Here is a 25,205-nt window from a genome sequence, read left to right as displayed (position 1 = left end):
GGAAAAAATGAAGCCTGTTTTACATTGCCACCTTTGAAAAAATAATTCTGACTCTACTGCTGTATTTTAGTAAATTAGCAGCATCCCAGAATTATTTAATTATGTATGCTGCAAGCAAATTCATTTATTAAGTGTTCTCTCTCTCTCTCTGTGTATATATATAAACACAAAAATGAGTTCTGGATTTTGATGTCATTCAATCTAATCATAGAATATCAGGGCTGGATGGGACCTCAGGAGGTCATCTAGTCAAACTCCCTGCTCAAAGCAGGACCAATCCCCAACTAAATCATCCCAGCCAGGGCTTTCTCAAGCCTGACCTTAAAAACGGCTAAGGAAGGAGATTCCACCACCTCCCAAGGGAACACATTCCAGTGCTTCACCACCCTCCTAGTGAAAAAGTTTTTCCTAATATCCAACCTAAACCTCCCCCACTGCAACTTGAGACCATTACTCCTCGTTCTGACATCTGCTACCACTGAGAACAGTCTAGATCCATCCTCTTTGGAACCCCCTTTCAGGTAGTTCAAAGCAGCTATCAAATACCCCCTCATTCTTCTCTTCTGCCGACTGAACAATCCCAGTTGCCTCAGCTTCTCCTCATAAGTCATGTGTTCCTGTCCCCTAATCATTTGTTGCCTTCTGCTGGATGCTTTCCAATTTTTTCACATCCTTCTTGTAGTGTGGGGCCCAAAACTGAACACAGTACTCCAGATGAGGTCTCACCAATGTTGAATAGAGGGGAACGATCACGCCCCTCGATCTGCTGGCAATGCCCCTATTTATACAGTCCAAAATGCCATTAGTCTTCTTGGCAACAAGGGCACACTGTTGACTCATATCAGCTTCTCGTCCACTGTAACCCCTAGGTCCTTTTCTGCAGAACTGCTGCCGAGCCATTTGGTCCCTAGTCTGTAGCGGTGCATAGGATTCTTCCGTTCTAAGTGCAGGATTCTTTAAAATACAGCCAGCTCTCCTGGACTCCTTTCCCCCTCATGACAATTCTATGAAATTTTCCCAACAATCCAGAGATGTAATTAGAATATTTTAACTTGGTATCTCTCATGTAGTGTAGTTATAAAGGACAAATAGTGACTGAGCTCTTAATTTTTCTTGAGGCTGTAGTTGACACAGTGTAAATATTGATACTGGAACATTAAAAGCAGGGTCACCAAAAAAAGTTTCAAGCTTCAAGCTGTGTTAGTCTGGATCTGTAAAAGCAGCAAAGAGTCCTGCGGCACCTTATAGACTAACAGACGTACTGGAGCATGAGCTTTCGTGGTGAATACCCACTTCGTTGGATGCATGTGACATCCACATGCATTCGACGAAGTGGGTATTCACCCACTAAATCTCATGTTCCAATACGTCTATTACTCTATAAGGTGCCACAGGACTCTTTGCTGCTTTTACAAAAAAAGTTTATAATCATATATTTTTTAGTAATGTGGTGTTTAGCATATTTAAAATGTCAGTTCGTAAAGGAGTTGGAATAGGGGGAAGTAACTCACCAGTTTGTATATCTAGCTATCCTTACAAAGAAAAATAAAAAGGAAATCTTACTTTAGCAAAGAAGGTGTGAAAAATCGCAGATCTGTTTCTATTTTCATAACATGGAGGCACCAAAGTCCTTTCCTCCCCTGACTCAGGTACTTCACCATGTAACCAGTCTTTTGTCACTCTGCTTTTAGAGTTTTAAAGATTCTATATTTCCAAGGGTGCAGGGTCATCAGTGAAGTGAAAATCTCTTTTGGTGTCTAAGGCACATGCTATAGAGTGATTGATTAAACCTAAGTTGCTTTCAGACAGGTACAAAATGTAATCGATGATAAATGATGGAGACGTTATTATTCTCTAATGTCATCATTTTGTTGAAAAGTGCCTATCATCTAACTTGTGCTTTTCAAATAAAACTTAGCTTTGTAGAATTTTATAATAGCTAATAAGGCTTCTTAGAAATGTGAATTTGGTAGTCTATTAGACCTCTGTTCAGAGTACCCATCAGCCACAATGTCATTATGAGCTTTACTTGCAATAATTCAACAATTGTTGAAACTACACCGTAGCATTCACAAATTGCAAGCACTATTTTTCCGTGGAGTTAAATGTCTTTAAATAAGTAACGTAGGTTACTCTTCTCTTACTAGAAAAAAAAGAATATTTGGAGCATAACTCCTATGACTTTCCCTGAAGACTTGGGTTTCAAACACAGCTTTCAGCCCCTGTAAATTATGAGGAGAAACCTGCTGTAAACCAAAGGGCAGCAATCAATATGGAATGCGTCTCCTAAACTGAAGTGAGCAAGTGTTACCTTACTGACAGGTTTAAGGAAGACTAGTGTAAATTTCATTGATATTTTGCAAAGGCCATAATATAATGAAGACTATGTTATACATTCAGGGCTGTAAAACAGATATGGTGGGCCTAAAAAAGATTTTTATAGACATTGCAGAAGGATCTTTTGTTTCTTTGTATCTAGAACATAGATTTCTAGAATTCATTAAAACATCTAGGTTTAGCAATATCCAACATCAAGAATGATTTGAATACAAATTAGCATAAACTGCTACTTACAGAATAATCTAAGGAGTAAACCAAAAGGTGAAAATACACAATAAAAACTGGATCTCACTCTTGCTGGTACCATGGATTTATTTTCTAGTTGCTATTCCGTATTTGTTAAGAAGGGTGTTAACATTGGCTTGGTCATTAATATCCAACCTTGATTACTGTAGCCTGTGACAGTAATTATAAAACTCAAAGGCTGGAAGATACATTTACATCTCTTTGTTCATAACAGGCTCTGACCTTGCACAGAAATCTACAAGCTGTCTTATGTCGACCTAACTGTGTAGTGTAAACCAGCCCTTAGTCTCTGCTGTCCTGGGAAGTGGGAGGATGGTACTGAACCTGGGGCTCTTCTATGGTAACATGTTTCACTAATAACAGAGCTGCTGGGCAAGTCCATCTTAAAATATTTAACATAGTAGCTATGTTAAAGTTGATTATTAGTTATATTGTAGGCCTTTGAGGGAAAGGATTGTGTCTTTTCATGTCCTAAGTTAGTTGCCTGGCACAGTTTTGGGTACTATAAAATCAACAACTATTTGCTTCTTTATAACTTATTAGAAGAAAAATACTATGTTCATTACCAAGAAAATCATTCACAAACTTTCTCATGAAAGGAGAACTATTCTTCAACAGCAGCATAATATAGCCCAACGTAAATTCTACATGGATTCCTTAACGTGGAGTGTCATAAATAAAGGGAAGGGTAAACCCTTTTGAAATCCCTCCTGGCCAGGGGAAAGCTCCTCTCACCTGTAAAGGGTTAAGAAGCTAAAGGTAACCTCGCTGGCACCTGACCAAAATGACCAATGAGGAGACAAGATACTTTCAAAAGCTGGGGGGAGGGAGAGAAACAAAGGGTCTGTGTCTGTCTATATGCTGGTTTTCTGCCGGGGATAGACCAGGAATGGAGTCTTAGAACTTTTAGTAAGTAATCTAGCTAGGTATGTGTTAGATTATGATTTCTTTAAATGGCTGAGAAAAGAATTGTGCTGAATAGAATAACTATTTCTGTCTGTGTATCTTTTTTGTAACTTAAGGTTTTGCCTAGAGGGGTTCTCTATGTTTTCTGAATCTAATTACCCTGTAAGATATCTATCATCCTGATTTTACAGGGGGGATTTCTTTACTTCTATTTACTTCTATTTTTATTAAAAGTCTTCTTGAATGCTTTTTCATTGTTCTCAGATCCAAGGGTTTGCAAATTGGTGAGGCTTTTTATCCAACATTTCCCAGGAAAGGGGGGGTGCAAGTGTTGGGAGGATTGTTCATTGTTCTTAAGATCCAAGGGTCTGGGTCTGTAGTCACCTAGGCAAATTGGTGAGGCTTTTTACCAAACCTTGTCCAGGAAGTGGGGTGCAAGGTTTTGGGAAGTATTTTGGGGGGAAAGACGCGTCCAAACAGCTCTTCCCCAGTAACCAGTATTAGTTTGGTGGTGGTAGCGGCCAATCCAAGGACAACGGGTGGAATATTTTGTACCTTGGGGAAGTTTTGACCTAAACTGATAAAGATAAGCTTAGGAGGTTTTTCATGCAGGTCCCCACATCTGTACCCTAGAGTTCAGAGTGGGGGAGGAACCTTGACATGGAGCATGCCAGCAAATGTGGGACACTTCCACAGAGGAAGGATCCACCATAAAATATTAAGTAGCTGAATTATGAATGAGAGATTTTCTTTTTAAAAGCTAGTTATGCAAGTCAAAGTTGTTCCTGGGAATGAGAACCCACGAGTACACCGATGTTGACAACATCTCAAAGAAGAATTGTTCATCGACTGTTTCTTCAGTTTCACAAACTAAGATGTAGTCTCTTTAATCATGGCACTTATAGTACTGTACTATGGGGATAGAAGGAAGAGGAGACAATGATATTCCCATTCTCCAGTTGTTTAATTGTTTCCTCTTCCTTCTTTAGCTATTCATAGGTAAGCCAATTTTTATTTAGAAAAAAGCCAAAAGCTATTTTATGTTTTATCCCCCTTTCTCCCCTCTCTTCACATGTTATTTTTTTCACGTTTGCCCCTAGGCATAGAATGCATTCCCTTTGTGGTCTGCCAGACACCACCGTCGCTTCACTTAAATCCCATCTTAATGCTCTCACTTTCCCAGAGATAGTTGTGGGAGAAATGGAATATAGGACATCAAGACTGGCATATTTGGAAGAATGGACAGGGCAGGGGCAGCCAGTGTGATAAGAGACTAGTTCAGGTAAGGGTGGGGAATGTTTATGCAGCACCTTAAAGGCTAGTTCAGGTAGGGTGGGGAATGTTTATGCAGCACCTTAAAGGCAAGGACAACAAATTTAAATTTCCTGATGGAAAACAACATGAGAACAGCCACACTGGGTCAGACCAATGGTCCATCTAGCTCAGCATCCTGTCTTCCAACAGTTGCCAATGACAGATGCTTCAGAGGGAATGAACAGACCAGGCAATCATCAAGAGGGAACCAGCAAAGGTGGAAGATGCTATGAGACTGAAGGACACCAAAATGTTTACAGCCACAGTTGGGATGGACTGGAGGAGGCGATGAGGTTGTCATCGAAACCTATATCTGGAGGAGGAGGAGATAGCAGTAATCAAAGTACAGAAGAAAGCTGTGGCTGTCATGACAGAGGAAGGGTCAGATCTTTTAAGCATTGTGGAAGAAGAAACTGCAAGATTTGGACACAAACAGGATGGAAGAAGAGAAGGAGGAGCAGATGATGACTCCCCAGGTTATGAGCCTAGATGACACGGAGGATAGTGGAGTTGTCATCAGTAACAAAAAGGAAGGAAGGAGAATTTTTGGGTGGGAAAAAGGAATCAAATTTCTACTATGTTAACACCAAGTTAATGATGAGATGTCCCTAAAGAGATGTGAGAGAGAGTCTGCAATTTGGAACTGGAGAGAGGGAAAGTATTACTTATCTTTTGTACTGCCCAACCATTATCCTTGTTGAAAATCAGACAGGATTTCCACAAGAGTGTCTGTACTATCCTGAAACTTGTTAGACACCAAATCCAACAATAGCTGTAATAGAAAAAAATATCTCATATAAAGCCCCATCGCCATAGTGTCAGTGGAATAAGACTCACTCTATCCAGGCATTGTTTATTTAACAAAGTTTTTAAAATGCTGGATTTAATGTATAAAACATTTGTGTACAAAAGTATGGAAGTAATTTGGGAAGGGGAGATAGGAAGGAGCGATTTTTCTCTGTCTTCTTTCAAAGCACTTAGGATCCCTTACCTCTTTAACAATATCTGAACAGGTGGGTAATTGCTTCACAGAAAACACGGAAAGACTTGATCCCTACCCTCCAGTTTGTAGGAACAGAATTGTATAATTGTACTATAAGAATGAAGGTATCAATGTATGTCTTGATTTCATTCTACCAGCCACCCCATTTTGAATAGCAGAAAGGAATGACCCTCTGGAACTATGAGAGATTCTGTTTCTCATGCATCACAAATTAGGCCCTTTTAGTTTTTGTTTTAAGGTTTAGTTAGTAAGAGATAGGATCTTATATCGTGTCTGTGTTAAGCAGACTAGAGGAATGTTGAAGGCCTGGGCCCCAATGTGAAGTGTTTTGGTTGTAAGATGTAGTAAGCTTTAATTTACAGCGTCATTTCCCTTGATATAAAATACTGCTGTTTGTATTCTTAAAGGTCTCTGTGAAAGACTGTTTGTGTGAATGAGGAATGTATGCATCTGGAAAAGATAAGGTGTGAAGGCCATTGTTATAGCCAGATGATCAAGGAAGGAGTGAGGAGACTTAACAACATCAGAGAACCATCAACATGCATCCATAATGAAGGAAGGGCAGATTGATGACCCTGAGGTGGAGGCTGGCACCCTGAAAGACAAGACAATTGATTAAATCAAAACCAGGACATGATGACCCTCTCAGAGGTGTTTTGGAATGTTAACATCAAAAGATACACCAATTAAGGAGTAACCGGTCACAAACTGACACAGCAAAATCCATAGACCTTCAACAGAGAAAAAAGACTACAAGAACAGGGTGCTTGGCCATGGGACTTTGGGTTCATCTTGTCACACTCCAGGACCATCAGATCGCGACCAACAGAGCCCTGCTTCCCTCTGTGACCAATCTGGCTGGCCACTAGATTGATCCAGACTCTGCCCTGGTAATTATAAACATCAACTGGTGTGTGTGTGTGTGATTGAAAAGCATATGCTCACTGTTGTATTCTCAATAAATGCGGCGTGCTGCCTTCTCCCCTATAAAGATCCCATGTGCTTCTTATAAGAATAACAAGTGTACACACTAAATTTTACTTATTAAACAAGGTAATCTTCTGGTCTTCATAGGGCATTGCTTTTGATAAAATGGGTTGATTGAAATCCTGCTTGCCATTCACGCAACTCCAACTGAAATCAGTGGGAGTTTTACATAAGTCAGCCAAGCAGCTTTTGCTCCAACGTGGTAAACTATTGTTACTGGTACCTGGTAAAATGGGTTATTTTCTTATTACTAGGTTGAGCTGTCTTTACATATCAGTTGTTTCCTTTTTCATTAAAGGGGCAACAGTCCCATTATTATTCATTATGCATCCCATAAGCTATCAAGTATCATGACTCACAGCTGCATGGTGTAGCATTCATGTATATTTCCATGTCTACTGCAACAGGATACCTGCTATTTTTAAAACAGAATTGCATAATGATCATATGTAAGAGGCACAATATAACTTTACACTCTTCTTTAGGTATCCAGAACCATTCACTGCATACTTCCTGCCAGGAAGCGACCCAGAGTTTGTTGTATTGCCTCAAGCTGGGGAACTTCTTCCAGTTGACACTGTTGGAACCCGTATAACTGTTGGATTCAAGCCAAGTATGTACAGCAAGAAGCATAAAGCAACTTTAGTAATTCAGGTGAGTCCTCTAAGAGTGTGTGTTAACAGTGGGCTTGCTGCATTATATTAATGGACCAAAGAAGTTTCTTTGAGAAGAAGTTGTTTTAAAACAAGTCTGGCTCTGTTACTAAAGTTACTACTAGGGTCGCCAAATTTCTGACTGCAGAAAACCAAACATCCTTGGCCCCACCCCTTCTCCAAGGCCCTGCCCCCACCCATTCCATCCTCCCTCCCTCCCTCCCTCATTTTCACTGCGCTGGGGCAAGGTGTTGGGGTGCGGAAGGAGATGAGGGCTCTGGCTGGGGGTCGGGCTTTGGGTGGGGCCAGGGATGAAGGGTGTGGAGTGAGGAGGGGGCTCCAGGCTGGGGCCGAAGGGTTTGGAGTGTGGGAGGGGGCTTTAGGCTGGGGCAGGGGGTGAGGGCTCTGGCTGGGGGTACAGGCTCCAGGGTGGGGCCAGATATGAGGGGTTCAGAGTGTGGGAGGGGACTCAGGGCTGGGGCGTGGGAGAGAGGTGAGGGCTCCGGCTGGGGTTGTGTGCTCTGGGATGGGACCAGGGGTTTGTGGTTCACGAGGGGGCTCTAGGCAACGGTTGAGGGGTTTGGGGTACAGGAGGGGGCTCCGGGCTGGGGCAGCGGGTTGGGGTGCAGGAGGGGTTGCAGAGAGCAGGCTCTGGAAGGGAATTTGGGTGCGGGAGGGGGCTCAGGGATGGGGTGTGGAAGGGGATGAGGGTTCTGGCTGAGGGTACGGGCTCTGGAGTGGGGCCAGGGATGAGGGGTGCAGCAGGGGACTCTGGGATGGAGCAGGGGGTTGAGGTGCAGCAAGAGGTTCAGGGTGCAGGCTCTGAGCGGCACTTATCTTAGGCAGCTCCTGGAAGCAGCCAGCATGTCCCTGCGCTCCCTAGGCAGAGGCTGGGCCGGGCGGCTCTACACACTGCCCGTGCCCACATGCCTCACCCGGCCAATGTAAGCTATGGAGCTGGTGTGCAAGGCAGGGTCAGTGCACGAAGCCTCTCTGGCCGCCCCTCTGCCTAGGGGCCAGACATGCCAGCTGCTTGCAGGAGCCGCACAGAGCCAGGGCAGGCAGAGAGCCTGCCTTACCCCACTGCACTGCCGACTGGACTTTTAATGGCCCGGTCAACAGTGCTGACTGGCGCCACCAGGGTCCCTTTTCCACTGGGCGTTCTGGCCAAAAACCAGGCACCTGGGAACCCTATAGTTACCACTGTTAGAGAAATGACAAACATAAATCTAGAAAATTAACTTGTGGAAGCTTTATAAAGTGGTTTCAATTTTAGCTGCTTTGCATTTGTGCTGTCTTCGTAGTAACATTCCTAGAAGTCCATTCTGATCTAGATCCATCTACCCCAACCTCACTCAGGTGACAAATTTCTTTGCTCATGCAGTCTAACAGCACATCAAAAGGAAGAGTCATCAGAAAGAAAGCAAATGATCAAGTTAATTTTTAAACTAGGTGAAAGTATGTGCTGTCATACAAGTGTAACATGTAAATTGTAAAAAACTGAAAATGGTTGAGAACTTGAAAATTGGATGATTGAACCTGGTGATATTCTAAACAAAAAGAGCTCACAACCATGCTTCTCGCTGTTTCCATTACTTCACAATGACTCAGACAGAGGTGACAATCTTGGTATTTTATTATATAGATAGAGGGTGTGTGAGCAAGGGATAAAAAGGGCCCAAGTTTATGTATTCATATATAGGAGCAAGCATCTGAAGGTTTCTCCTCTTCCCAGAAATGGTGTTTTGAAACTCCTTACCAAATGCTGGCACTACTAGGCTACTAAATCACAAACTAATTAAACAGTTCTATAGCTAGAAAATAAGATGCTTAAAACAAAACAAACTGAGAGGCAAATTGCTGGATAAAAAATGTATGATATATTGGCTAAGATAATTACTACAGTTCACCTTAATTTGATCTTTCTTTCTGAGACAACTTGGAAAATGTTGAATAAAAATATGAAATCCAGGAAAGGTCCTAAATCCATTATCCTAGTTTCCTTTTACCTGATTAGAGGTTTGATTCACTCATTCCTTTCACGTAAACAGAGTGGTGAGATTTCTCTCTTGTTCTTTTGTAAAGAGAAAAGAATTTTGACTGAATTCTAGATTCTTTTATATTTAATAAGGTTTAAATAATGTTAATGTTATGTGATACAAAGTGACAGAGGTCAGAAAATTCAAATATAATGTCAGAACTCAATGCTTAACTCACATTTTTAGTCATTTTTGCATTTAAAAGCGCCAGGCCAAATCCATCTTTGGTTTAACTTCTTTCACTGCAGTGGAGTTACACCAGGGATGAATTTGGCTCTTAATATTAGCTTCCTAACCCACCAGTCTCCTTTCCAAAAGTTCCTTATTTGGAACCCTGATTTTATACATGATCTCCACATGATCAGTCTACTTTGTAACCAACTGTGGAGGGCATGCATGAATGGCTAATTATTACTATTCTTTGGCTAATTACTTTTTTTTTAAGCGCATTCAGGAGAGTTAGAAATGTATCTCTTACTCATATTTTTGAAGTAAAAAGTGATAACTACTTTAAATAAAATTCCACAGTGATCCACTGACAATTTTAACAACCTCTAAATTACCAAAGCAAACCCTCTAACATCTTTATATAGCTCATTAAGGTCCCACTCTTTTGTACTACGATCCACACAGGTGGACTGTAACCCTTGAACCCTTGGAGCCTGGTGTAGGGGTCTGCTCACACAGGGCAGGTTACAGGATCAGGACCTAAAGGTCCACCCAGCTTGGTGAGCTCAACAAGTGTGTTGAGGGCTATTAATGCTTACAGGCTCAAGCATTTTCGGGCCTAGTTTTGCACCACTGATATCAATGAGCTCTCTGACTTTTATGATCTGTCTGTACAGCGTCTAGTACAATGGACCCCTGCCTAATTTGGCCTTTAGGCATCAGGATATAGATGTTAAAATATGGAGGTGCTGGTGGCAACCCTGTAGATAAGGTTAAATTCCATTTTGCACCTGAAGATGGAATTCAGTCATTTTGATTTATAGGAAAAATACAGGTTTCAGAGTAACAGCCGTGTTAGTCTGTATTCGCAAAAAGAAAAGGAGTACTTGTGGCACCTTAGAGACTAACCAATTTATTTGAGCATGAGCTTTCGTGAGCTACAGCTCACTTCATCAATGTATTGTTCTCAAACCTACAGCACTTACTTTTTGAGTACAGAAATATTTTTTTTGAGATTTTACAAGTAAATCTCTGAATTAGTTCATGAAGTTAAAATTAATTAACAACTGGGTCCTTCACAAAATTTATCATCTGCCTCAGGCTCTTCTTTGTCCCAAACCATCTTAACACAGACTCAAATTTCCCATACAGTTAAAGTTAAGGCTGCGAGTCTGTCACGGAGTTACCATGACTTTCCGTGACTTCTGCAATGGCTGGTGCTGGCTCGGGGCTGCCTGAGCCGGGCAGTTCCTGGGCCAGCAGCAGCAGTTTGGGTGTGTGGGATGGGGCTCAGGGCTCGGGGCAGGGGGTTGAGGGTGCAGGGGTGCTTACTTTGGGGTGGGGGGCTCCCCAGCTCTCACTGGCATGGGCCTGCAGCTCTTCCTAGGTGGAGGAGCCAGAGGGCTCCACGCACTGCATGTGCGTGCAGGTCGTGCCCCCGCAGGTCCCATTGGCTGCAGCTCCCGGCCAATGGGAGCTGCGCAGCCAGCACTTGTGGCAGGAGCAACGTGCGGAGCCCCCTGGCCTCTCTGTCACCTAGGAGCTGCAGGGACACGCGGAGCCATGTAGGGTTTCTTGTTTAGAATTAGTGTTGATGTTTTAAATAATTTGTTAAAATGAAGGAAATTCCATGATGAAAATCTACATTCAGATGTACAGTCCATATAGTGACCTGTCGTGACACCATGAGGAGAAATAAAATATGAAGAAAGGTGTTTTTAAAAGACAGTTTAATCTAATTTGGGACCAATGCCATAATTGCAATCATCCGCTTATTGCAGGGTACTGTGACAGAGCAGCGTTAAGGTTGTTTGCGTGCCTGAACTGGGTACTTTTTTTTTTTTTTTTTAAACTTAAAATGTTTTTCAAGTGTACCCTTAACTCTGAATTTCTTGGATTTATAATACTTGGTTTGGGGATAATTGCAACATCCTTGTATTTTTATTTATTTATTTTATATGTACTTTCAGACTTAAATCCATGTTAACTTTTTTTTGTGTCTGGGATTAATTAATAATAGCGAGATCTTTGACACTGACTTCAACGGGAGGAAGTTCAGCATCTACATGACAAGTTCCTTTGCCATTGAAAATAATTCCAAAATAAAGCATATTTCTGTGATCCCTATTTCCACTATTAATCAAGCTGCACTTCAACAAAGTAGCATCAAACTTTTTACCGCAATATACACACAGAGAATTTCAAGAATTTGAGCAGTGACTGCCTCAACATTGTCCCACTTCATTTCTCCAAAATTATTTCCTTTATACGTGAACCTGGCCTTGAACTCTTCACCCCTGGACAAAAATGGTCCCGGCCATGTAGTAATTTAAAATAAACTATGATCTTCGAATTGATGAAAGGCTAGCATAGACAAAGTATATTTGCCGGAGTTGCCATTAATTTTAGCTGGATGTATCTGGTACATTCAGAATCAGAGAGGTTGTTAATGGATTATGGTTATTCTGGTATCCTGTAAATCCTCTTCACCTTGGCTCTAATAAACAGCTCTAACCCCCAGGCTACTGGCTATTCTGGGGTCAGTGTCTCTCTCAAGCTCCTTGGTTGGAGCTGTTGCATTGTGTATAAATAATTAAATATTCACTGGGACAGAGAGAGAGAGAAAACTGACTCTCTAGCCCAATAGATGTAGGTTACCCAGATTCAAGTCCCTGGACTGAATGAGGCAGATAGGAGACTTGAAGCTGAGCCTCCAGCATCTCTGGTGAGTGCCCTAACCACAGCATATTGGCTAGTCAAGGACACCCACAGGACCTGAGAAACTTTCCTGTAAAGAAAGTTTTGGTTTTGATACATTCACATTTAAAAAAAAAAAAAAAGGTTTGTTGAAAAATTCCTAACAAGCTCAAGGCAGCAGCTCTCATGTTCACGTGTGGCTGGTTTTGCCACTTTGGGTATGTCTACAGTGCAATTAAAAATCTGAAGCTGGCACATGCCAGCTGCCTCGGGCTTGCAGGACTCAGGCTGCAGGACAGTTTAACTACAGTGTACACTTCTGGGCTTGGGCTGCAAGCAAAGTCCTAGAGCCCAGGCTCCAGCCTCAGCCCAGAAGTCTAAACTGCAGTTAAACAGCCTGCAGTCCCATGAGTCCAAGCCAGCTGGAAAAAGGCCAGCCACCAGTGTCTAATTGCAGCGTTAGATGTATATACCTGTGCTACCTAGATGTACTCTGGACAGGGTTAAGCAGCAAGGGGTATGTCGATTCTGCAGTCATGAGGTGTGACGGCAGCATGTGTAGACCTACCCCTGCTAGCTTTAATCAAGCTAGCTTGCTAAAAGTAGCCGTTTTGCAACGGTAACACAGGCTAGCCTCCCCAGTGTCTCCAGTACTGTTTCTTTCAGGTCCCACCATGGCTACACTACTACTTTTAGCACGCTAGCTTGGGTTCGCCTACATATGCTGCAGTGCACTTCCCAAGTGCAGTTTTGACAGACCCGTAGTGTGTGTTTGTGTGTGTGTGTACGTACACACCCCCCACCCCCTTTGGGGAAATAGCTATGAGTGTAGTGAAATAATATTTGTGTCATATCTAGTTACATAAACCTCTCTTGCATAGATTTTTTTCTAGTCTGATACATTGACTTTCGGTGTGGTTTTGGACTATTTTTAGAAAGAGTGAGGAAATGCTTTCTACTTCCATTCTTTTTCAGTATCACCTCCATTGTGATGCTACTGTAGTCGAGGATTACTGCATCTTCACTGTAAAACTCCCCTGGTTTTGTGGGTGTATAGTCCGACTCTTAACCCTAACTTTTTTTTTATTAAATTCTATAACTAGTTGACTAGCAAGACTGCTATATTTTGTGCGCTTCAATGAGCTGTGATAATTAGGCTGTAAAGCAGCAGAGATGACAGTATAAGCTCATGCTTTATTTTATGGTGGCCATTACAACTGTATTGCAAAATGAAATGGAAGGTTGGAGGGGAGAGAGAGAAATCCTATAGTCATCCTTTTCTCATTTGCTGAAGACATTAAAGCCAAGCTTTGTACACGCAAATTTGTTGTTTTAGCTGCCCTGCTGAGAAACTCAATCCAGAGCAAGTTATTAGTGTAAGAGATTCAGGCTTGTCTTTACTAGAGTTTAGCATGTACATTGTATTAACAACAATATACTGAAATAATGAAACTTCATTGACTTTTTGTGCAAATCAGGTCCTTAGTCTTAAAGGATGCAAAAAATCTAAAGAAAATTACTGGTTATTTGTTTCATTTACTTGTAGCAAGATACTAACTGCTTGCTGAAGCACTGAAAAAGTCTTTAACTTTCATTTCCACATTGTTAATCTGAAGTGCTGTTTGGAGTAAAATATATTAAAACAGTGCTTTCAGAGCGACTAGGAATTTTTTTAAAAAATCAGTAAAACTGATGTGGAAAATATGGGCTTTTATACTGTTCTGTAGATCAAAGAATGAAGAGGGAAAAAAAGACAGATAACAACATGCCCAGTGAAGAAACCAATCATGGTTGCTTCAGTAGCCCTGAAAGAGAACTTTTTAATCAAATTCAGCTAGAAATGAGAAATACACTGACATAGTCCATAAAGAATATTTTAAATAATTGCTCCACTGTGAATCTTCAATACATCTAGGAGCTTTTATAAACAAGATAGTTCTTATTAGAAACCTTGGTGGACCTGCCCTAATGGAAATTTACCAAAGAGAATTGGGTTTTTTCCATGAGTATCAGCAGAAATGTCGGAGAATTTGACAGTTCTCGATTTGTTAGGTTTAAACAGTTCAGAGCCAGATTCTGGCCACACTGTGGCTGCTCTGTGGCAGCTGCAAAGCCATCTTAGCATTGTACCAACCAGATGCCCTCAGTGTAGGGAAATCATAGCTTATGTAGGCAACATGGCTGGAGCGTCCTTGTATGCTGGCAGTCCTTGGCTGCCAGAATGGCTTTGTGAGGTATTTCTACATTGCGCTGTAAACCTGTGTCTGTGGGACCCAAGCATGTGGGATCAGTATTTCGAAGCCTGTGCTTGAGGGACCACACTGCATTGTACACCTGGGTTTACAATTGCTGGACCCAGGTCGCACAGCCTTGTGAATGCGTCCATACGGTACTACTCAGACCTTCTGATTCAGGTCTGCGGCTTGAGCTGTTTGCACACTGTAAAGTGAGAGGGCTTGGACCCAACTCACAGCAGAACTTGGCCTCTGACCCATCCCCTCTAGTATGGTCCTTCAACCCAGGTGCTGAGGTGCTTGCTGCCACTAATCAGGTTGATTTGTGCATGCACAGAAGGGGGGCTTGGACTTAAAGCTGAGTCAGATCCTGGGCTTAGTGTGCAGTGCAGACATATCCCTGGAGGGCAGTTGCTGCCTAGCACAAGTTAAGGCAGCCACGAGGTGCGTAAAGCTGGCATACAGCTACTTTTGCTCTCCTCTCTCTCAGCCAAGCCCTGCTCTGTGCCAAGCTTAGCTAGAGATCCAAAGGCTTGTTTTGGAATTCATGGATGAGTACATCAGAGATATTCTAAAATAGAGGCCAAATGAAATAAACCTTGGATGATAAAATGTATGTCAGAGTAAACCAGATTGCAGGTACTGTTATCAAGCTCTCAAGAATTCAGGCTTCTGTACTGTTATTCCTGCATAATCACTAGCTTAGCCTGTGAAAGATAGCACATCAAAGCCATTAGTCATGCCATGCTGGAAATGGATGATGCAACGTGGAAGTCATGGTGACCAGGTGGGGCTCTGCAACAATGGTAGTTCACCTGGTGTAAAATTCCTGCCATTTACTTCAATCCTTGGTTAATATTTCGTACTGTGAAATGATGTGTTTAAAAGGGAGGCCCCTTCCTTTGATGCAGAATTTGCTGAAGGGGCAACTGCTGTTACTTCTAAGACGGCTAATTATACAGTGTAACTACCATCATCATTTGTTTAGTATTGTACAGCAAACACACTATTTACTACAGTTTTACTCATTATGAATACTCATTATGATCATCATGACCCCTGCAGATTGGCCCACGCTGCCAAATTCCGATCTAAATCTGAATGGTTAAACACATTGAAGCTCTGGATCCTTGATCAGACTCGTTTCAGTGAGAGAGACTTGAGTGTGGAATGTTTGGGGAGTGAGGTTCAGACAAAGCATTTTTTTTTTTAAGTCTCAATTTATCTTACAGCATTTGATTTATTCTTTGTTAGTGAAGGAATGTCTGAAATTTGTTAGGTTCTTCAACCAGGAAAATATGTAAAGGCGTTGATATTGTGGTGTGGAAGAGAGACATTGCTTCTTTGACTTTGAAAGGTTTGCGCCATATAATCCTACATCCCTTACTTGCACACGTATGTTACGAATTACACCTGAGAGGACACGCACACAAATGCTACGAATTACACCTGGTAGAACACGCACACCAGTGCTGCGAATTATACCTGATAGGACACGCACAGTTCAAATCTAGGCTGAGGCACAGAAACAAAGTCCACAACTGCAGAGTTCCCAAAAGACACTAAGTTTATTACGCTCGTGCGTGGTGCCCCCCTGCTAGCCAGGAGGGGACCCTGAATACAGATTATAGAAAGGTTATATACTTTTTAGCAAAGCATGTTGCCCTCGTGCATCGGAAACCTTAGCCAATAAACAAACCCTTGTCTTATCTACCACCTATCCCTGCTTGGTGCATTCCTCGTGCTCTACCAGTAGGTTAATTACACAGCATGGTCCTAAAGCCATGCATCAGTAACTTTTATTATCAGGATGGGAGGCCTCACATCAAGGCCAAGAAACAGGGAGTTAGAGACTAACAAAAACCAGATACTGGGAGTCAAGGCAGGTTGGAGACAAGGAGGAGGATTTTCACAGGGATTCAGTATCTAAGGATCACTCCTCCTGGTGTATGATGTGCTGGCATTTAAACAATGGTGGGCCCCAAACCAAAATGGAGTCACATGTGCTAACTTTTCCTTAACACGTATTCCCATTGACTTGTATAAAAGCCCATATTTTCCACATCAGTTTTACTGATTTTAAAAAATTCCTAGTTTGTGTGCACAGACGTGCATTTTGAAAGAGAAAAATCACAGTTTCATGTTAGCTAGCTGCTCAAAAACATATATATATATATATATATATGCATTGTTCTCAGTACCTAGGTGACAGGTTTCAGAGCAACAGCCGTGTTAGTCTGTATTCGCAAAAAGAAAAGGAGTACTTGTGGCACCTTAGAGACTAACCAATTTATTTGAGCATGAGCTTTCGTGAGCTACAGCTCACTTCATCGGATGCATACCGTGGAAACTGCAGAAGACATTATATACACACAGAGACCATGAAACAATACCTCCTCCCACCCCACTGTCCTGCTGGTAATAGCTTATCTAAAGTGAGATATTGTTTCATGGTCTCTGTGTGTATATAATGTCTTCTGCAGTTTCCACGGTATGCATCCGATGAAGTGAGCTGTAGCTCACGAAAGCTCATGCTCAAATAAATTGGTTAGTCTCTAAGGTGCCACAAGTACTCCTTTTCTTTTTGTGAGTACCTAGGTGCTTTTCCTTCCACATTGGTCAGTTACCATAATTTAGCAGATTTCATATTAATTTAGAATAGTATAAAAACAAAATCAGTGTCTATTTTGATCAGTGGCTTATCCCAAGACCTTTCTTCCTCCCTTTGTGCATACCAGCTGGGATGTTTGTATGCGCAGGTACCCATTCCCACACTTAGATACTTTTTTTCATGTACTGACATTTTCCACCAGTTTAGTAGTTTGTGACAGGTTTTTAACTGCAAGTCATACACATACAGTATTGTACATTAGTAAAGGACATTATATGGTATATCTACTGTAACAATTAATTCTGTTTTTAGGACAAAAGTCAGCTCTCCATTGCAATGGTGTAAATCCAGAGTAATTCCTCTGTCTTTTAATGGAGTCACTCTGCCAATTCTACCTCACCGAGAGATTTCTACCTGTATCAGAGTAAGCACCATGTCATAGTAAGGGCCAGCATCTAGTCCATTTTCATTAATCTAATTTCGCACTTCATAGTAACACCAGATTTTAAATATTACACTGTGTGTGTGTATGAATCTCCTCCTCAAAAGTTCTCATCCCCACCTCACACATATACCCTCATATTTAAAAAACAGAATGGGACAGGTTATGTGCTGTTGTGGGGAGTTCAGATGTTAACTTTCTATAAAAAGAAAATTGGAGTCATTAATAGGATTTGTAAATTTGTCATTCCTGTTGTCTGCCTATGTTTAAAACTGTCACTTTTCCTCATGCTTTTCACAGGATCTGAGGGAAGGGGGAAATACTTAAATTGCAGTGTGGCCATGTTTGCAGCACTTTCAACTGCCTGGCTGAGCTTTTCCATTAAGTAATTAGTATTCTTCCAAATTTCTAGACTGAACTTTTCCCTCCTTGATTTCAGGCTATAACTGTTGGTGCTACTTATCCAGTTCGTTTGAAGTTTACTTTTCAGTAATGTTAATATTGGGTGAAAATGTTGATTTGCCCTTAGTCCTGGTAAGATTAAAATAAAAACATCAAGTTTTTAATCCACCTGATTTGAGTCATACGGCAAGGTACTAAGTGTGTTTGAGCTTATTCCTGTTCTCAGATTTGTGGCTTGTGCTATCACAGATCTTGAAAAATCTACTGCTGGATTCTGACTTACTGCATTTTACCCACATCATAGCACAGCATGAACATCCAAAGTAGACATTATACTACAGGACCCTCAGGTGAGAGTTTACTTAAGCCCAGTTGCTTTCTACTCTATGAACAGGGCTAAAAAGAATTCTGGAAGTACAGGAAAGCTACATCATCAAATTGCTCTTGATAGGACAATAAGTTGCTCCTGCAAGTGTTCGTTGATTAAAAACATGCCATCTTTCAACTCTTATCATAAATTTGCAAAGCTCATAAAATCTGTTTGATAGCTTAGTAGCTGTATGGATCTACAATATGGAATAAGTCTACTTATAGGCCTATTATTTAATAAATCCAAAGTCTGGTAAGAACCTCACAGAACCCAAGAAACATTCTCAGCCATGATGAACTTACAATTTCAGCAGTCAAAGAAAAAAATTGGGGAAAAGGGCGGCAATATATGAGCAAAGTGACATTAGGCTCGTGTGCGGTGGTTCTAGAATTTGTTTTTCTTGTGTTTTTAAAATAAGATACACCTCTCCTCCACTCCTTCTTTCCTGCTGACCTTTCTCCTCATTGCTACCTAAAGAGTTCCCACTATCAACCTCCATCCCACCCCCACAAAAGGCTGAGTGTCTGATAACAGAAAAACACGCAGCCAATCAAAATAGTTCAGCTACTCCAGTAAATAGTTTCAAACTTCAGGTGGTGCTGTAGTCGAAACTGACATATTGATATGCACGGTGTCCCATGAAAACGGCAAGCAGTAAAAGGTTATAATGCTTCAAACCATGTAATCAAACATAATAAAGATAATATGGAGCAGACGATACAAACATTGCATTGACCACAGGCTTTTTAAAAAGATACCCTTCTCATTACTAGACAATTATTATTTTCAGGAACACGTTCCTTTGTATCTATAATACAATACCCTAGTCTAATCCATGTGCTTTCTTAAGAATTCCATTAGTGACTCTCAATGTCAGTATTCTATTTTCTATACAGTCTGTTAATCATAATACTAAGTAAAGAGAGAAGGTGCAAGTTTCTGTGTTTGGAAATACGGACCTGACACAGTAACTTTTACACCTGAGTCAATGGAACTATGTGTGCAAGTAAGGGATGTAGGATTATATGAAGCAAACCTTTCAAGGTCAAAGAAGCAGTGTCTCTCTTCCACACCACAATATCAACGCCTTTACATATTTTCCTGGTTGAAGAACCTAACAAATTTCAGATATTCCTTCACTAACAAAGAATACATTGAATGCTGTAAGATAAATTGAGACTTAATAAAAAAAATGCTTTATCTGAACCTCACTCCCCAAACATTCCACGCTCAAGTCTCTCTCCTGAAACGAGTCTGATCAAGGATCCAGAGCTTCAATGTGTTTAACCATTCAGATTTGGATCGGAATTTGGCAGCGTGGGTCAATCTGCAGGGGTCATGATGATCAGAAAATTCATAATGAGTAAAACTGTAGTAAATAGTGTGTTTGCTGTACAGTACTAAACAAATGATGATGGTAGTTACACTGTATAATTTGCAGTCTTAGAAGTAACAGCAGTTGCCCCTTCAGCAAATTCTGCATCAGAGGAAGGGGCCTCCCTTTTAAGCACATCATTTCACAGTACGAAATATTTACTTCAATCCTTGGCTAATGGCAGGAATTTTACACCAGGTGAACTACCATTGTTGCAGATTATAAATTAGCTACAACTAAAGGGACAGTACATCATGACAGTCCATTAAGAAAGGAATTGGGTTTGGTCACCTTATAATTCATAATTCTAAATCATAATTTTTTTAATTCATGATGGACTACAGCAATCTTTAAAGAATACTTAGCCTCAGTACATTACAGTAGATCCATCCCAAATCCCTCTTCAGATCATAAATTTCTTCCCATCTTAAATAAGAGGAGGAAACACAGAACGAACATGATTCAATGGTATTTTATTGACTTCAAGTCTACTATAGCTAAGTAACTGCCATTTCGTTAACAATGCACATTAGTAAAGAGCACTGGTGAAAAGGCAGCACAATGGATGATGTCCTTCATTACAAATACAGCAGAAATGAACATAAACATGCATATGTAGTGATCAAATATCAAAAAACACAAGGCAATAGAGTTTATGTTTAAAACCTGCTGGGTAATAAAACTGATTGCTGACAGAACCTGCCAGCTTGATTTAAATCCCTGCCCAAAACAATATAAGAATAATACAGATTGTAAAATTACATCACATATGGGTTTTATGAGCAGGAATGATTTCTTAGCAAACCTATACCTCAGTGTAAATTTTAGTTGCTCCAGCCTATCCGATCTTTTCTCTGGCCTTGAAGTGTTCAATGAATCATGCACACAATGAGTATGATCCTGAGGTTAAACTTTCTTCAAACTAAACTGTTAATCTGACATAATGAAGAAAGATAAACCATTTCACCTTCTGCCAGAGTTAATAAGGCAATTAGCTAACCACAGAGGAAAATTTATGTTTAAAAATGACAGTTATCTTTGGACATAAAGTCCTGGTGCTGGCTCTGTCAGCAACTGCTCTTGACTGCATTCGTCTTCTCAGAAAATGAAGGCAGGTCCATCAATGTAGAGTATTAAATAGAGATTAGGATAAGGATTAACTAATCAGTTTGTTATACATAACACCACAATATGAAATTAGATTTTGATTCAGATTTTAGAGGAATGGTAATGAGCATTTTTTAAAAATATTATACGTGCATGATGAAAGATCTAATAAGATCTTATGCTTTATTTTGGTGTTTGTATATCTCAGAAATATCATGGCTTTTGCAGAGTAATTCTGTTTGGCATAGGTAATTAATTTAACATGTCATGTAAAGTCAAGAGTGCTAATTTTAAAGTCAACCGTTTTCAAAAAATATTCCCTGTAAATGGAAAGGTGTTCTGATATTAAAGACTCAGCAGGAGAGGAACAACTTCTGTTGGTGAGAAAGACATGCTTTTGAGCATAGATAAAACACATTCACATTTTAACCTTCTTGTTTAATTTTGGAGATTAGTTTCATAAAAAGGAGCATTAACATTAAATATTTTATACTGTAGTAGCATCTAGAAGTCACAACCGGGTTGAGGTGTACAACCATATTATAAATGACAGCTCCTGCCCCAAAAAGCATACAATCGAATGCCCGGGAACCTGTGCACACTAGTTGTCTGTGATATGAACACAAGCAAACGATTGCAAGTCACATCTAATATATACTTTAGCAGTGGCAGGATAGCAGTTAATGTCATGGAGAAGCATTATTGCACGGACTCTAGAGCTAAAAATTATTGATGTTTGAAATCTGTTATGAACAGCAAGCCATCAGACTGATGATAAACTAGAAATAGATAAGTATCTTTTTGGGTGACCCACCTCTCACATCCCTCTAATCGTCTTCATGTGTATTGTCTTCACATGTATCGACGCTTGTAGTGGAAATTAGAGATGGAGAAGACCCACTAGTCCTTTTAGTTTATTTTGTAGTGCTTTATCCAGGCCATATTCATTCAATAATTATAGAAATTAACATTGCATACTCTGGGAATGTTTGATCACATATGTATTGGATAATCCATGTTTGGTCTGAGGGTTTTATTTATATTTTGGGTCAACACTGAGGCTGGGGAATCCTACTTGGATCTAAGGCGAGAAAGCATGCCCAATCCTGGAGCACAGACATTATACAGCTGTGCAAAGACCTCCAACAACGCCCATGATAGGAAGACTGACTAGGCTACACAGCTGATGAAGCAGGCTGTCCTACAGGCAGCATAGTATAGTGGAATCTGCATAAAATTGGGAGTAACACTTGAGTTCTAAGTCAGATTCTGACACTGAGTAGTTCCTTAGGGAATTCAGTCTACCTAATCCTCAGTTTGCCCATCTGCAACAGAGGGATAAGACTATTTATATTTATTTTTTAATACTTTCAGTGGGGGATATTGATATTTATTTTTAAAGATTACCCCCCCCATTTTTAATGTTCACAGTTCCATGAAATTACAAGTTTTAAGCATTTTTTTATTGATTTGAATGTTCAGTTGTGGGAAATTATGGGAGGTGTCAGACAATTAAAGACAGCAGACAGATTCAAAAAAGTTAAAACTTTAACACACAAATTGTCAGCATCACCTCTAAATACACAAAATACATATTCTTAAATCAAAAGATCATAAAAGATATTCCCTCCCCCACGTTATCCTTAAATCAAAGTCTAGTAAGTTCTCAAGCACTATTTTTCTTACCTTGCCACTCTGTAATTTTTGTTCGTTATCAATGGACATTTCTTTTTTTCATTGGTTTGTGTTCGTTGGGTGAAATCAACGTTTACAGATAAAAATCTAATCCTTTCAAGCCTATTTATAACATCTAAATGGGGTGGTGAGGATCATTTAATGCTTGTTCAGCACAGTAAATGCATAAAGTACTATATAAATGCTAATTACCTTTAGTAATAAAACCCTTGTTACTGGAAGTGGGAGAGAGGAGAGGAGTCTATATCTTGTTTTTTTCTTTTTTGGGGTGTAGGGGAGAGGGAGACATCTTAGGATCCCTGGTTATTGCCCCTCTTCCCCCTTTTTCCCCTTACCCCAAAGCAGCTATGTAGATGTTACTGCAGCCATAGATCACAAAGCAGAGAGAAAGGGGGACTATCATCTGCACCGGGCCATTCTTTTAGCCTGGGCCAGAGCCTGGTCATGCTATTCCAACCCCAGTAGAAGACCTCACAATTAGCACATTTTGTAGTAATCCAGGCCCGAGTTTAAGGGCAAAAGACGACAGAAACCTATAGATCAATGAATTGACAATTAGTTGCAGAGAAAATAACTGAAAGATACTTACTGCATGGACACACACACACATATACATAATGACAGGAAGGATAGTACTAAAGTGACTCAGAGAGAGGAAATGCCTCTAAAAATTAAGGCACTTTAGGCTCAGATATTGAAGAATTGACTGCAAGATCCTGCCTAGCCCACCCCACGCCCCCCCTCCACATATATATATATATACAGGAAATGACTGCAATCATAATTCTGCCTTGACAATCACAGACAGGTATAGGAAATAAGAGAGCACTGAAGCTTTGACATGCACATAAGAATTAACTAACTACATGATCAGTGTCTATAAGAAGTAATTGACTACATGATCAATGCTGTTTGAGCATACATATATGGGGTGACAGCGAGAACCATGCTGTCTTAACACACAGAAGCAATACAGGAGATGATTGCTGATTGGACACCGAAATATATACTGCACAACTAGATGATGCCCAGCTGGGTCACTCTTCCATACATACAAATATCCATAAAGGAGGTAAAGAATGTCATCTTCAGTTCATGTAAAGATTCCTAAACTAGAGTTTGCAATGCAAGTCCTTAGTTCCACTTTCCATAACACAACTACAAAAGTAGGACTCAAGGTATTAACTATTTTGACCCAACTAAAGTCACCAAAACTTAGAATACCATTTATTACAAGAGCCACAATTAAATTCTAGTGTATAAATAAACCTAGCAACCCATTCATTCCCATCATGCTGTGAAATAACTCTTTCAGAACAACATACATGACTGTTATTCACTATAAAAAGAAATGTGTAGGTCACCTAGAGGGGTAGGCTCTGTGTCTTTTTTAGTGCACTGCCCTTAGCTCATAAAATAAAATGCTCTTCCTAGTTTTGCATGATCATGGTTTTTCTCTGTGGGTGCAGTTCTGGTTTTGTGACTTCCAGGCACCCTACATGGAGAACAACAAATGGCTTTCTAATTCAAAGGAAAAAGAAAAGGAGTACTTGTGGGACCTTAGAGACTAACAAATTTATTAGAGCATGAGCTTTCGTGAGCTACAGCTCACTTCATCGGATGCTGTAGCTCAGGAAAGCTCATGCTCTAATAAATTTGTTAGTCTCTAAGGTGCCACAAGCCCTCCTTTTCTTTTTACGGATACTGACTAACATGGCTGCTACTCTGAAACCTGTAATTAAAAGCATTGTGTTAAATAGCTATTACATATTTCAAGTTATTAGGCCATGATTGCTTTATATCAGATCTCTCCTCTTTGGTTTTCAGACAGCATCAATGCAATGGACATATGAGATCAATGGACTGCCTCCACAGACCACACCGCCTACTGCGTCAGCAAAAGTAGTTTCTACTAGTGGTTACATGAGGTCAGCCACAGTTCGACAACGCAACTTTTTACGTGAAAATCTGAAGCTAATTACCACTGGCGTATCCTCCCCTGTCAAAGGTGCACCGCTGGTCTTAAGAACAAAATAAAAATATATTTGTCTTAATTTACCATCTGTGGAAAAGTAATCTTTTGTGAAATAAATGATAAAGACTGAAGGAGGACTTCTTGTAAAATTATACATAATGTCTTGATATTTTAAAACAAATCCTGCTTTGATGGTGGCAGTGGGGAACTAAATTTATTTTTCTGTCTTGAAGAAAGCTCTGTCTGGTGAAAAAGGGCCCCTGAACCTCAAGGTTAGTTCAATATTATTTGTTTGGTAGCAAACAAATAGTAAAACCAATATAGTAAAAAATTAGAGCGTTTCTGGTGAAAACGCTCTCACATTTCTGGAGCTTTAAATGTTCCTTTCTCAAACAGATATAGGATTTGAAGTTTCTTACTTTTACTAATAAAATTAATATGTCTTGGGTTAGGTTTTAAGGGTTTTTCTATTATAAGAATTTATCTTAAGTTTACCTGAAGTTTTGGGTTTTTATGAATGTTAAAATAGATGCATATTATATTTTTTCAGTGGAAAATACAAAAGCATTTTAGATTTGTACCAGGAGGTTCTTAAATATAAATGTATCATACACATTGCTTTATAGCATAGCAGTGAGTTC

At 40.3% G+C, this 25,205-nt stretch overlaps 1 protein-coding gene across 1 annotated transcript in view; it reads left to right on the top strand.

Moving 5' to 3' along the window:
- The window catches only part of CFAP47 (cilia and flagella associated protein 47), a 627,152-nt gene extending 602,526 nt beyond the window's left edge, over window positions 1–24,626 (top strand). Inside the window, exons 64-65 of the mRNA XM_077807214.1 lie at window positions 7,282–7,450; window positions 24,417–24,626. Coding sequence (XP_077663340.1) covers window positions 7,282–7,450; window positions 24,417–24,626 — 379 coding nt within the window. The remainder of the gene's footprint in view (window positions 1–7,281; window positions 7,451–24,416) is intronic.
- Window positions 24,627–25,205: the final 579 nt, after the last annotated feature.

The sequence above is a fragment of the Eretmochelys imbricata genome, chromosome 1, assembly GCF_965152235.1.
Source record: "Eretmochelys imbricata isolate rEreImb1 chromosome 1, rEreImb1.hap1, whole genome shotgun sequence".
NCBI classification, from domain to species: domain Eukaryota; kingdom Metazoa; phylum Chordata; order Testudines; family Cheloniidae; genus Eretmochelys; species Eretmochelys imbricata.
This window is presented reverse-complemented; position numbering and strand designations above follow the sequence as displayed.